This window comes from Mesoplodon mirus (assembly GCF_964341445.2).
Source record: "Mesoplodon mirus genome assembly, chromosome: 18".
In the NCBI taxonomy this organism is placed as follows: Eukaryota; Metazoa; Chordata; class Mammalia; order Artiodactyla; family Ziphiidae; genus Mesoplodon; species Mesoplodon mirus.
This window is the reverse complement of record NC_138994.1, coordinates 43582989-43595176: the sequence shown is the minus strand read 5'-3', so window position 1 is coordinate 43595176 and position 12188 is coordinate 43582989. Positions and strand designations below refer to the sequence as shown.

The 12188-nt window shown below is 47.8% G+C and overlaps 1 protein-coding gene across 2 annotated transcripts in view; it reads left to right on the top strand.

The window, feature by feature from the left end:
- The window catches only part of DNAH9 (dynein axonemal heavy chain 9), a gene marked incomplete at its 5' end in the record, with an annotated part of 308568 nt that overhangs the window by 124736 nt on the left and 171644 nt on the right, over positions 1 to 12188 (top strand). For both annotated transcript variants that reach the window (XM_082605525.1, XM_082605524.1), the window contains 2 exons: positions 7351 to 7508; positions 10003 to 10141. In XM_082605525.1, the coding sequence (XP_082461651.1) occupies positions 7351 to 7508; positions 10003 to 10141 (297 nt within the window). The remainder of the gene's footprint in view (positions 1 to 7350; positions 7509 to 10002; positions 10142 to 12188) is intronic.

Genomic DNA, 12188 nt, shown 5'->3' with positions numbered 1-12188 from the left:
AAGAGAGAAGCATAAGCTTCTTGCCACAGTGTCTATTGGGATCGATAACCCATAATTATTTCTACCCATCTTTATGTCCACCTCTTTCATCTTTGCTTTTATGATTTTCTGCCCCCTTTCCTGGCTGCTTGCCACAGCTTCTGGAGAGCACTTCTTGTTCTCATCAGCTAGGCTGTGCTGCTGTTACTTCCTCACTTAAACCCAGGACCATTCATCATGAATAGTCACACCTGTGGTGTCCCGATGCAGCACTCAGTGCCTGGGGTTGCTGACGGGCTGTCTCCCTGTGTCCCCACAAGGAGCCCAGGGGAAGAACAAAAGGTGGGAGCTGCAACAAGGTCAGCAGAGACCTCTTCTTGGGCTCCAGAGGTATAAACAAGTTCCACATGGAATTGGGCTTTTAAAAGAAGCAGGTTCTTGTAGAGTGGAGTTAGCCAGACAAGGCAGGGGAGAAGTGGTTATGTGTGTAAGCTCTGAAACCACACTGCCAGTGTTCAGTTCTGGTTCTGCCACTTTACCAGCTGTGTGACCTTGGCATGTCCACGTCTCCAGTTCCACATTTGTAAAGGGAGTTAATAATACTAATAACTACTAGATGCAGTTGTAGTAATTATTAAGTGAGTTGACATATGTAAAGCACTTTAAAAAAAGCCCTACACACACAATAAATGTTAGTCTCTGTTATGATGGTGATGGTGATGGTGGTAGTAATGGTGGTGGTGATGTTGATGGTGGTGGTGGTGGTGATGATGATGATGATGGTGATGACCATGATGATGGTGGTGGGGGGGGTGGTGATGTTCATGATTACTGTCATTATTACCTGAACCCTGCAGGAAATGGGTTGAAGAAAAGTCGAAGGCTGGAACACACAGGACAGGGAAGAAGGGTCTACTCCCTGGTCTCAGCAGTCTCCCCTGCACTGTTCACTCCTCAGCCGGCCAGGCTCTGGCTATCTTAACAAACTTAACAGTGTCCTAACCGATGAGGCAGTGCCCAACAGCCACTGTCCCCAGTGCATAGTAGACAGACGCTGTGAATTTGCCTTACAGTATTTTGAAACTGCCAAACACAAGGTCAGTGATGAGTTCAAGATTAATTCCCTTTTGCTTCTGGAATTAAATGAAATAAATTCAATCTGGAATTCCCTGATGCTTCCACACTCTCGTCTAGGAATACATCATAGGAAACATTCTCAAGAAAGTGGTGTGACAGGGGGCTTCCCTGGTGGCGCAGTGGTTGAGAGTCCGCCTGCCGATGCAGGGGACACGGGTTCGTGCCCCGGCCGGGAAGATCCCACACGCCGTGGAGCGGCTGGGCCCGTGAGCCATGGCCGCTGAGCCTGCGCGTCTGGAGCCTGTGCTCCGCAACGGGAGAGGCCACAGCAGTGAGAGGCCCGCGTACCGCAAAAAAAAAAAAAAAAAAAGAAAGAAAGTGGTCTGACAACAACCTGGGCAAAATCTGAGCTAGTACCATTTAAAATCATAGACCCATCCAAGGAGAAAATTGCACTAACTGTTCACGCTGCGATCCAGGCTGGCATATCGGTGCAGGAGCTGCACCAGCTGTGACAGGTCTACCCGCCCTACCCCCCCTCTGCTGCCTCCCCTCCTCTCCTCTCCTCACATGTCGGTGCCCCTCTTCCCAGTAACTTCTACAAAAGTGAGCATGCCTCGCTATTCTTGGAGGTGGAACTTTTCATGTCTCTGTCAGATTGGCCAAGCAGACTTGCATATCCAGTTGGGAAAACTGTGGCAATTCCAAGAACAATTACTCTGTTATTCTTAAAACGTATAAGATACTACATACTTTCTTGGGGAATTTTGCCACTACTATTGCCATCAGCTCCCTAGGCCTTGGGTTATCTGGGCCAGGGGACATGTGCCACTACGCTGTACCTCCAGCCACTGGTCCCCCTCCACACTGCCTGGTCAGGCGTCCCTGCCACTTTGTCCCTTCCACAGGTACGAGCCCTGGCAGTGGGCTGGGCTGGGGCAGCAAGTGGCTAGAAGCAGCAGAGCAGCTAGCAGGGACTCGGGAGCCCATCATAGCAGTGTTCCAAGTACTCAAGGAGCTGAACAAATGCTAGCATCTCAGAGCCAAGGGAACTCCCATGTAACACCTTTGTATAGGAGTTTAAGGTCTAAGGTAAAAACATAGAAATATTTTTTTTAATGTAAAAACTGATGAGTGGTTTGTACTTCCTGAAGGCAGCAGACTCCAATCTTCCACTGCAAAGAGAAGCATGGAGTGAGCCAGGCAGGATTTTAATAATGCATGGCATTTGGGGGCAAAGGCTGGAGAAGAGAATGACCTCAGGGGACCACAGAATGAATGGGCCACTTCCCTAGACTGTAGGGGGACAACGTAGAGGGGTGTGGAGAAAAAGCTGAGAGGAGGAGCATAGCCTAGGGCTAGCCGATGGCCTCCCTAAAATTTATCACCTGCAAGTAAGATGGGATGACTTTGATACTTCACCAGTGTGTCTGATGCAAGGCCCTACCTGCGTGGGAGGGTATAGGGGCAGAACTGTCTGTGATCACCAACTTCCAGTCTTTGGAGGGAAAGATGTCATTCTTAAGATATCCAGTCAAGCCACTGTGGTCAGACAAGCACACGTGGCTTGTGTAGATAGCAGGACTGATCATTTGATATCAGAGCTGGGCTGCAATACAGAGAAGTAAGACCTACACATGCATCTAAAATATAAGGCAGGAAGGAAGTTCCATTCAAGAGGTGCAGTTAAAGCCTGTAGAAACTGAAAGAAAGCAAGCCCATCTAGTCAAGAGGCAGTGGAGGGTCATGAATTGGAATGGGGCATTGTGGTTCTGGGGCAAGGACACTTAATTGACCACCAGCTGTCCTGAGAATGGACAGTGGAGGGTGCTGGGTGGGGTGGTGGCATCTAGCCCCATGCTGCTCCAGCGGTGGACCAGCAGCATCAGCATCCCCTGGGCACTTATTAGAAACGCAGACTCTAAAACCCACCACAGACCTGCTGTAACAGAATCTGCATTTTCAGAAGACCCCCAGTGGTTCATAGGCACCATGAACTTGTAGACAAGCTGCCCTGGGTGCAGTATTCTCCACCCTGGTTGCACATTAGAATTGCCTGGCAATTCTGAAAAATAGCAGTGCACAAATGCACAGTCTCCACCCCAAAGATTTTGATTTCATTGGTCTGGGGCAGGACCAGGGCATCAAAGTTCAAAAAAAACCTTCCTGCATGGTTCTCATATTCAGCAAGCATTGAGAACCACAGCTGAGAGGGAGACTGTAAAGTAAAGAGAAAATCCTTGAGGACCGTGGAGCTTGGGTTCCCACCAAGACCCACAGGATCAAGCCTGGCTGGTCCAGGTGAGTGGGCTGCAGGGACATGTCCTCTCCATGGCAGGTGGGGCAGAGGGATCGGAGGACTCAGGCTCCTTGAGAGGTGGAGGGGGGTCAGTCTGCAGGTATGAATGGAGACACCTGGGCAGAAGCAAGTACGAGTAGAAATCTAAGAACTGACTGGACTGCAGTGGTTCTTGGACTTCAGCATGCATCAGAATCTCCCGGAGGGCTTATTAAAAGATGCTTTGTTGGCTTCCCTGGTGGCACAGTGGTTGAGAATCCGCCTGCCGATGCAGGGGCAACAGGTTCGTGCCCCGGTCCGGGAAGATTCCACATGCCGCGGAGCGGCTGGGCCCGTGAGCCATGGCCGCTGAGCCTGCGCGTCCGGAGCCTGTGCTCCACAACGGGAGAGGCCACAACAGGGAGAGGCCCGCGTACCACAAAAAAAAAAAAAAAAAAAAGGTGCTTTGTTGGACCACACCCCCAGAGTTTCTGATTTGGTCAGTCTGGGCTGGGGCCAAGAATGTGCATGCGAATTTGGTAGGACCCAGGGACACAAGGTGTGGAATGGTGGACAAGTCACTTGTATCTTCTTGCCCTCGGTTTCCTCATTGGTAAAATGTTTGGTCCAGATCATGGTTTTCTCAACTTAGGCACTAAGGCTGTCTTGGGCCTGAAAATTCTTTGTTGCAAGGATCTGTCTTGTGCGTTTCAGGATGTTTAGCTACATCCCTGGCCTCTACCCACTAGATGCAAGCAGCAACCTCCCCCCAAGTTGTGACAACAAACATGTCTCCATATGTGGCCAAATGTCCGCTGGGGAGGGCAGGTGCAAAATCACCCCCAGTTGAGGACACTGGTTTCTACATAGCTCTCCATTTTTGTTTGTTTTCTTAATGGGTGGAGAAAGCACCTTTTTTATTTCATGGAAACCTGTGTCTCTAAATTGTAACAAACATGATTATTTTCAGAGCAAAACAAATTTCTCTGAAATGGTCTATATTACATGAGGAGCTATGTGTGGCTGGCAGTGTTCCTACTGGTAGAAGGCCGTGTGGGGAAGTGACTAAAAGTATATGCTTTGGCCCCAGACTGCCTGATTTTAACTCAGGTTGCCCTGCTTACCAACTGTTAGACATCTGGCAAGTTTCATTTTTCTTTAACTTTTTATTTTGAATTTATTTTAGAATTGTAGGAAATCATAGAAAACCAATTACAGAAAAGTTGCAAAATAGTATAGAGTTCCCTCGTGCCTCCCCTAGTGCCTGCATCTTCCAGGACTGTAGCACAGTCTTCACTGCCTTCAGCCTCAGTTTCCCCATCTATGAAATGAGGATCCAGCCATCTCATACAGCTGTTGAAAGGTCTGAATGGGTTAATTCACATAAAATTCTCAGAAAAGTGCCTGATACATATCAAGTGCTCAGTAAATGGCAGTTATTATTTCGTTATTGTTCCCCATGGCAAAAGTGATGAGTCTTTAGTGGGGAAACGGACCCCCACGAGAGAGGAGTGTACCTGGCATCTTAGATACAGTCCGTACCTACCTGTATGTGCACCTCCACCAGGCTAGACTTCAGTTTAATCCGTATGATCCCAGTTCACCTGCTTCTACCCTCCCCCCACCCCACCGCCTCCTGAAGGACCTCCGGACTTTACCAGGCCCCCTGGACCCTGGGCACTGTTACAGTCCAGTGGCTTGTTCCGTGGACCTCAGCTGCTTCTAAGGCAGCAAGGAAATGCCAGGCAGACGGCCTCCTGTCCTGCGTGAGCCGGGCCATCAGAGGCTGCCATCAGCAGTGAGGCTCCAGCCTTAACTGCCTCCTCGAGTCTGTCCGACACTCTCCCTCAAGAACCCCTGCAGAATTTTACACAAAAGCACAGATGTCACAAGTCCCACAGTGCCTCACAGATTCTCGCTGAGCGTGAGGTGTCTGGGCCTCGGGGTGCAGAAGAGAGTGCTGAGTCAGAGCGAATGGCAGAAAGGGTCCCGGGCTCTGGCCTTAGCCCCAAGGTGTCAGAGCCATTTGCAAGTAGTAATGAAAGTCCCTTCCCCACTCCACCACAAGGGGAGAGCTCTGTGTATTTTACAGGTGGCAGGACCGGGGCGGAAGGAGAGACCCCAGCCTTCCCCACTCGCAGGCCTCGCAGGGTGATGAGGGTGGCGAGAGGCCCATGGCCCAGCAGTGCCACGAGTGCCACGGGAACCAGCAGAGCCCAAGCTGTTTGGCCAGCGTGCTGGGTGCTGGAGGCTGCCTCTGCCAGGACACACTGACATGCTGTGCGCGGAAAAGACGTGTCAGCCTCCAGCTAACTGCTGTGAGCTCAGACGCATTCTGTCATCAGAGCTTCACTTGGGAAAGCAGCTGAATCCCAACTGTGGACCCGCCAGGCATTCTGGCAGATACCGCCCTTCCAGGCACTGGAGAGAGCCTTGCCCGTGGTGGATGGTCCAGCTGCCTTCAGGCTCTCTTCCTCTCTCTCTCCTTCTCTCTCTCTGTCTCTGTCTGTCTGTGTGTCTGTCTCTCTGGTCCAGCTATCTCTATGTCTCTGTCTCTCTCCTTTATAAGTGTTCCAGCTTTAATTCTCTCTGTCTCTGTCTGTCTCTCTTCTTTCTTTTGTTTATGGTCCAGCTCTCTCTCTCTCCCTCCCTCTCCTTCTCTGTCTCTCTCTGTCTCTGTCTCTGGTATGTGGTCCAGTTGGCTCTCTGTCTCTCTCTTGTTTAAGATCCAACTGTTCCTCTCTCCTTCTCTCTTATATACACTCGAGCTGTTTTTCTCTGTGCTTCTCTCTCTCTCTCTCTCTCTCTCTCTGTCTGTCTGTCTTTCTGTCTCTGTCTCTCTCACTCACACACACACACACACGCATATCCCTGCAGCCCAACTCCACGGAACCCCTGACTATTCTAAACACCCTGATCACAGCTGATATGCATGAGCCTCATTCAAACCTTTGCGCCGGCCCCAGCTTCCCAGCTTTGCTCTCAAGAGCCCTGAGAGGCTAGAAATGCTCAGAGACATTCCAGGCCTGGCTGGACAAGTGAGCCCTTTTGTCTTCCCTCCTTCTGTTGCTGATCATTACCACACACGCTTTTCCAAAGCACCAGATGTTCATTTCTGTCTCTCCTTCCACTGCTATAAGTATGATCTAGAATCTAGATCTAACCAGGTCAACCTTCAGCTTATTAAATCCCCTCCGGCTCCAGACCACATTTAAGGAAAAGTCTAATCTCTTTAGAAAGGCACAAATAGCCCCTGGGGATCTGGCCCAGCCTCCCCTTGCTTTGTCTTCCCCTCCTCACCATATGCTCCATCCCTGTATCGCCTGTGTTTTCCAGGTTTGTTCCAGAGATGTAGACGGGGGAGTAGCCGAGAGGGTTAGATCCAGATGAGGACACACTGCAGTGATGGCGGCGGTCACATCAAGAGTTCCCATGTTAGCTGCTATTTTTGAGCGTTTTCTGTGTGCTAAACTCCTTGCGGACTTTATTTCATTTACTCCTAGAACAAGCCTAGTGGGTAGGTCCTAGTGTTCTCTCCATCATGTAGCAGCTAAGAGCCCAGGCTCCAGAATCCATGTGCCTGGATTCAGATGCAGACGCCAGCACTTAGCAGCTGTGTAGGGCTCAGCAAACTACTCCACCTCTTGGGATGATGGTACTAAAGAGCCCCCCACTCAGAGCATCCTGGTGAGGATCACATGACATAATACAGAACAATGCTCAAGACAGCGGTCAGTGTGGAGAGGACTGGCGGTCAGAGTTGTTTGCTGTTCACCCCCAACCTCTTAGGCACCATGTGATAAGCGTGGATATGGGGAGACGGGTGGCCAGATTTCTTTTGGACATTCACCCAGTGCCCATCGGTAAAGAGCCCAGGGCGCAGTGACCAGTCCTGTCCTTCCATGAAGCGGGGCCCAGAGCAAGTGTTTGTGTTGTGTGACCACAGGGTCCCAGCCTTAGCTACCACTCTGCCTCTGGTACGCAGAGGGAGCATTTTCCGATGACTTGTTCACCAGGTAAAAAGCATTCAAGATGCAATTCGACATAAGAAGCAGCGGTTCAACTTCCTTGGAGAGGAGATTAGCCTGAACCCTTCTGTGGGCATCTTCATCACCATGAACCCAGGCTACGCTGGCCGCACGGAGCTGCCGGAAAACCTCAAGGCCCTGTTCAGGTGAGCGTCTGCTCTGCCCCGTGCAAGGGCCCCAGAGAGAAGCTTCTTTTATTTCTTCCACTGAAAATGTATGACATATATATTAAAAGAAATGTGGAACATATAAAAAGGTAGATTTTACAAAACCACGTTTAATGCCATCACCAGTAAAATTATTTTTTGCTTAATTGTGTTCTTTTCTTTACAGGCATATAAAATCATGCATTTTTAGTCTACGTGTGTGGTCAACACACAGTTTTGTATTGTTTTGTTTCTTCATTTCATAGTCTATCATAATCCTGTCATAAATGCTTTCTTCTTCTGTTAGGTATTCTTAAGAAATCTCATTTCATGACTGCATTTTATTCTGTCAAATGCATGGTCCACAATGTAGTTAAATAGTCCACAGTAGTTAAATATAACAGTTAAAATAAATGTATTCATCATGGTATAATATACATAAGTATTTTTTTGTATGCATGATTATTTTCTTTGGCTAGCTTCCCAGGAATGGAATCACTGAATTAACAGGGAGGAACATTTTTAAGGCTCTTGATACACATTACCAAATTGCTTTCTACAAAGAGCTGTGCTGAATGACCCTCTCACAGGTGATACATGATAGCACCTCTTTTATTTTACCTTTGCCACCAGTGGATATTGCCACGCTTTTCAATCTTCTCTATTGAGGTAAGAAAACACAAAAGCATTTCCTAGTAGGGGCTGGAGTCTTCGTTCTTTTTTCAGGAAAGAGAAGTCAGCCCAACAAAGAGAAAGCTGAAAGATCCTTCATGGCTTCTGATTGTCTGTCTACTGAACTGGTACCCGAGAGAGAGGCTGTGAGAGCGAAAACAAAGCTGTCTGTCTCGTCTTTGGACTGAGACCCAGCGCTCTCTTTTGCGGACATGGATGCCCAGGAGGCCACTGGAAAGCTCCCTGTGTCCTTCAGTCCCTCACTTTCACTGCTCCAGGGGTGGGGCGGTACCTCCTCCTTCAGGCAGGTCCCCACCTTAACCAAGAATGTCAGCAGGCTGTGGGAACTGGTGCCACAGAGTACTATACTGATCACTATTTGCTTATGCAAAGTATTTATTAAATAAACTGTGAGCTATGAACAATACCGGACAGGGGTTATCACCCAGATAAGAATTATTCCTTACATTTTTTTCCCCTGAATTTAAAGGGAACATATAACCATAGAAGAAAATTTGGGGGAAAAACAGAAAAGTACTTGTAAAAATAATAAATACAAACATCTACTTTCACATTTAACTCTCACAAAAACCCTATGAGGTAGATACTATTAGGATCCCCCTTTGAACTGTGAGAAAACAGATTCAGCAGATTTCCCAGGGTTACTAAGGTTAGCTAGTAACCCAATTAGTAACTTAATTAGTAAGCAGCAGAACTAGAGTTTGAACCTAGGCAGTCTGATTCCAGACTCTGCTCCGCCCACCCCAGTCCTATCATCCAGAGAAAGTCAGTGTGACCCCTTGCCACCTGCCTTCCAGTATTGTGGGCGCAGAGTATTTCTTTTTCAAACTTGGAATCAGACTCTATAGAGTTTAGTACCCTGCCTTCATTAATTAATGTTTTCCTGTGTCATTGAATAGTTTTTCTTCTACAGCATTATTTTTCACAGCTGAATTGCACTCCGTTGTATGGATGCATATTTAACCTTATTTTAGGTTACAAATTAATTTTGAGAATCTAAGTATTTCATGCTCCTTTGAATTTGAATGAAATTTAATATAAAGGAAAAATGTACTTGAATGATATGTTTTTGAAAATTTTATATCAGTGTAGGGAAAATGCAATTAAAGAAACATAACAACTTTAGTCTCCTATCACATACCTAATGAATTAATTTTAAAATTAACTAATTTTAAAATAAAATGTTTCTAGACCTAGAGGGGGAAAAATCACAGTAAATCCTTATATAGAGACAAAAATCCCCTTCTATGTTCTCATATTTGCCATTTTGTGGCAAAGTGGGGTTCATAGGTGCCTACTTCAGACCTTAGCATTAGGTATTGACATTTGTATGCAAATAAGCATAGAATAAGTTTGACCATCTAGACTTAGAGGAGACAAGTTTTGAGGAGAAGAAATAGATTCTCATTTTTGTGCAGATAACAAGAGAGACTCTATTCCTCAACCTTAGCCCCTAATCTATGATAGAAGATCACTAATTGGTAATCTACTAATTACTCAGGCTTTACTAATCTGTGCCTTGTATAAGGCACACTGGACCCAAGTTACAAGACTTGCATTGTAGCCCCACCTCTGTCCCCATCTGCTCACATCATCCATCACCTTGAGCAAGAGAGTTTACTCCCTTTATCCTTACTAACTCATCTTAACATTAAAAGTATTCAATGAAATAATTGCTAAGGTCTCAGTTTTCACACTCACACATGCCTCCGTCCGTGATCTCAGCCAGTGTCTCTTGTCTTACAAGCTCCCCTCCATTGCGTGGTTGGGACTGTCTCAGCCCTCTGTCTCCCTTACACAGGCCTTGTGCGATGGTCGTTCCAGACTTTGAGTTGATCTGTGAAATCATGCTTGTGGCAGAAGGATTCATTGAAGCACGGTCACTAGCCAGGAAGTTCATCACCCTTTACAAGTTGTGCAAAGAGCTTCTCTCCAAACAGGTACAATCCCTGGTTAGATCAGGCGACCAGTTGTGTGTGACTGTCCCAGCTCTGGACGGGTTCTGGGGCCAGTGTGTTAGGGAAACATTAGAACCTTCTCATAGAGAGTCACTGTGCCCATAAGCATATTAAACACTCTAGACACATCTATAATAAAGATTCATGTTCATTTTCTTAGCCCAGCATTAATTAAAAACAAAAAACGATTTAGCCACAGAACTCCCTTTTTAGTAGAATACTTAGCAGCACCTCATAGATCACCAGTGTCCCATGAGAAACATGGCAGTGGTGAATGGAAGCCCTTGGAGGGAGTGGTCTGTACCTGAAGGAACAAGAGACGGGAGGAAGGTTGGGGACAGAGAGTCAGGCAGTAAGCAGTGCCACACTGCTCATTGCTGCTGCTCCTTAAGTGTGGCTTCTGCCCAGGGCTGGTCCCCTTCCAGAAGAGACCTTACAACATGACCCAGAGCCTCCAAGGTTTATGCCTTAGATGGAGAATTTCTTGGTGTCACGGACAGCCAATCAAGCTTCCTGGGCGTTCCCAATGAGTTTCTCTTTCCTTTGGGGTGTTTACTTGGATCACCTTTGCTGCCACAAAGTGAGCTCTCTCAGTCCTGTGAAATCTGTCCAAAATGGATTTAGTAAAAAAAAAAAAAAAAGAAAGAAGCCACCTCCCCTGTTTTCTCAACACTTCCCAGGCCCTGGCTCACTGCATCCTCTCTGTCGGTTCTCAGCCACCATTGGCTTCAGCCCAGTGACTCACTTTCCCGTCTCGATCCCAGACTTCTCTGTTGAGCTCCAAGCCTGTATATTCAGTGGTCTATGCCACAGGTCCCCTGATTGTCTAAAATGCACCTCCAGCTCAGTATCTAAAGCCAGTGGTCCTGCCAGCTCCACCACAGGCCCACTGATGCATTCAGGGCTTCAGGAGAAAAATCTCTTACTCACTTGCTGATTCTGGAAGCCTGGAGTTATCCTTGACACCTTCCTCTTCCTCAGCCCCACATCTAATCATGAATGAACAGCTGTTCTTTCTACCCTGTGGATATTTCTCAAATACTTCTTATTTTCTTTCTACCACTTTTGTTGCAAGCACCCACGTCTCTTGCTTGGAAGTTCCTCTCCTCTCTACTAGTTTCTCTGCCTCTACTCTAGTTCTTCATGTTTGTTCTTTAGCCACCAGCTGGAGGGGTCATTTAGAAATGGTCCTCACTGTACTTAGGATAAAGACCAGCGTCCTTATCACTGTCTGCAAAAGACCACGTGCGGCCCTGTCTCCTGCCTCTTCTGAGGCGCCAGGTCACAGCCCTCCCCGGGGTGTGCTCCTGCACCTACGCTGCTCTTTGAGTTCAGTGTACGATGAAGGCGAAGGACACAGTGGCTGCGCCTGGGCTAAGGATCAGACTTCCCTGAAGAAACAATATCAAGGAAGACCTGAGGGGACTTCCCTGGTGGCACAGTGGTTAAGAATCTGCCTGCCAATGCAGGGGACACGGGTTCGAGCCCTGGTCCGAGAAGATCCCACATGCCATGAAGCAGCTAAGCCTGTGTGCCACAACTGCTGAGCCTGCACTCTAGAGCCCGTGAGCCTCAACTACTGAGCCTCTGCTCTAGAGCCCCAGAGCCACCACTACTGAGCCCGCGTGCCACAACTACTGAAGCCTGCGCACCTAGAGCCCGTGCTGTGCAACAAGAGAAGCCACCACAATGAGAAGCCCGCGCACCACAACGAAGAGTAGCCCCCACTCGCCTCAGCTAGAGAAAGCCCGAGTGCAGCAATGAAGACCCAATGTAGCCAAAAATAAATAAATAAATAAAAAGTTGAAAGAAAAGGAAGATCTGGGATCCAGTCAAGCACAGATGAGGAAGAAGTGCAGTCAAGGCCAGAAGGAACGGGTTGTCCCAGCCTCAGGAGTGGGGTCCTGAGTCAGTTTTATGTTTCTGCATTCCTTGCACACTGAATTGTCCTCTGTAGCATGCATCACAGCTCTAATTAAATAACGACCTGCTGTGAAGCAATTAGCAGAGCTGGGACTTGAACCGAGGT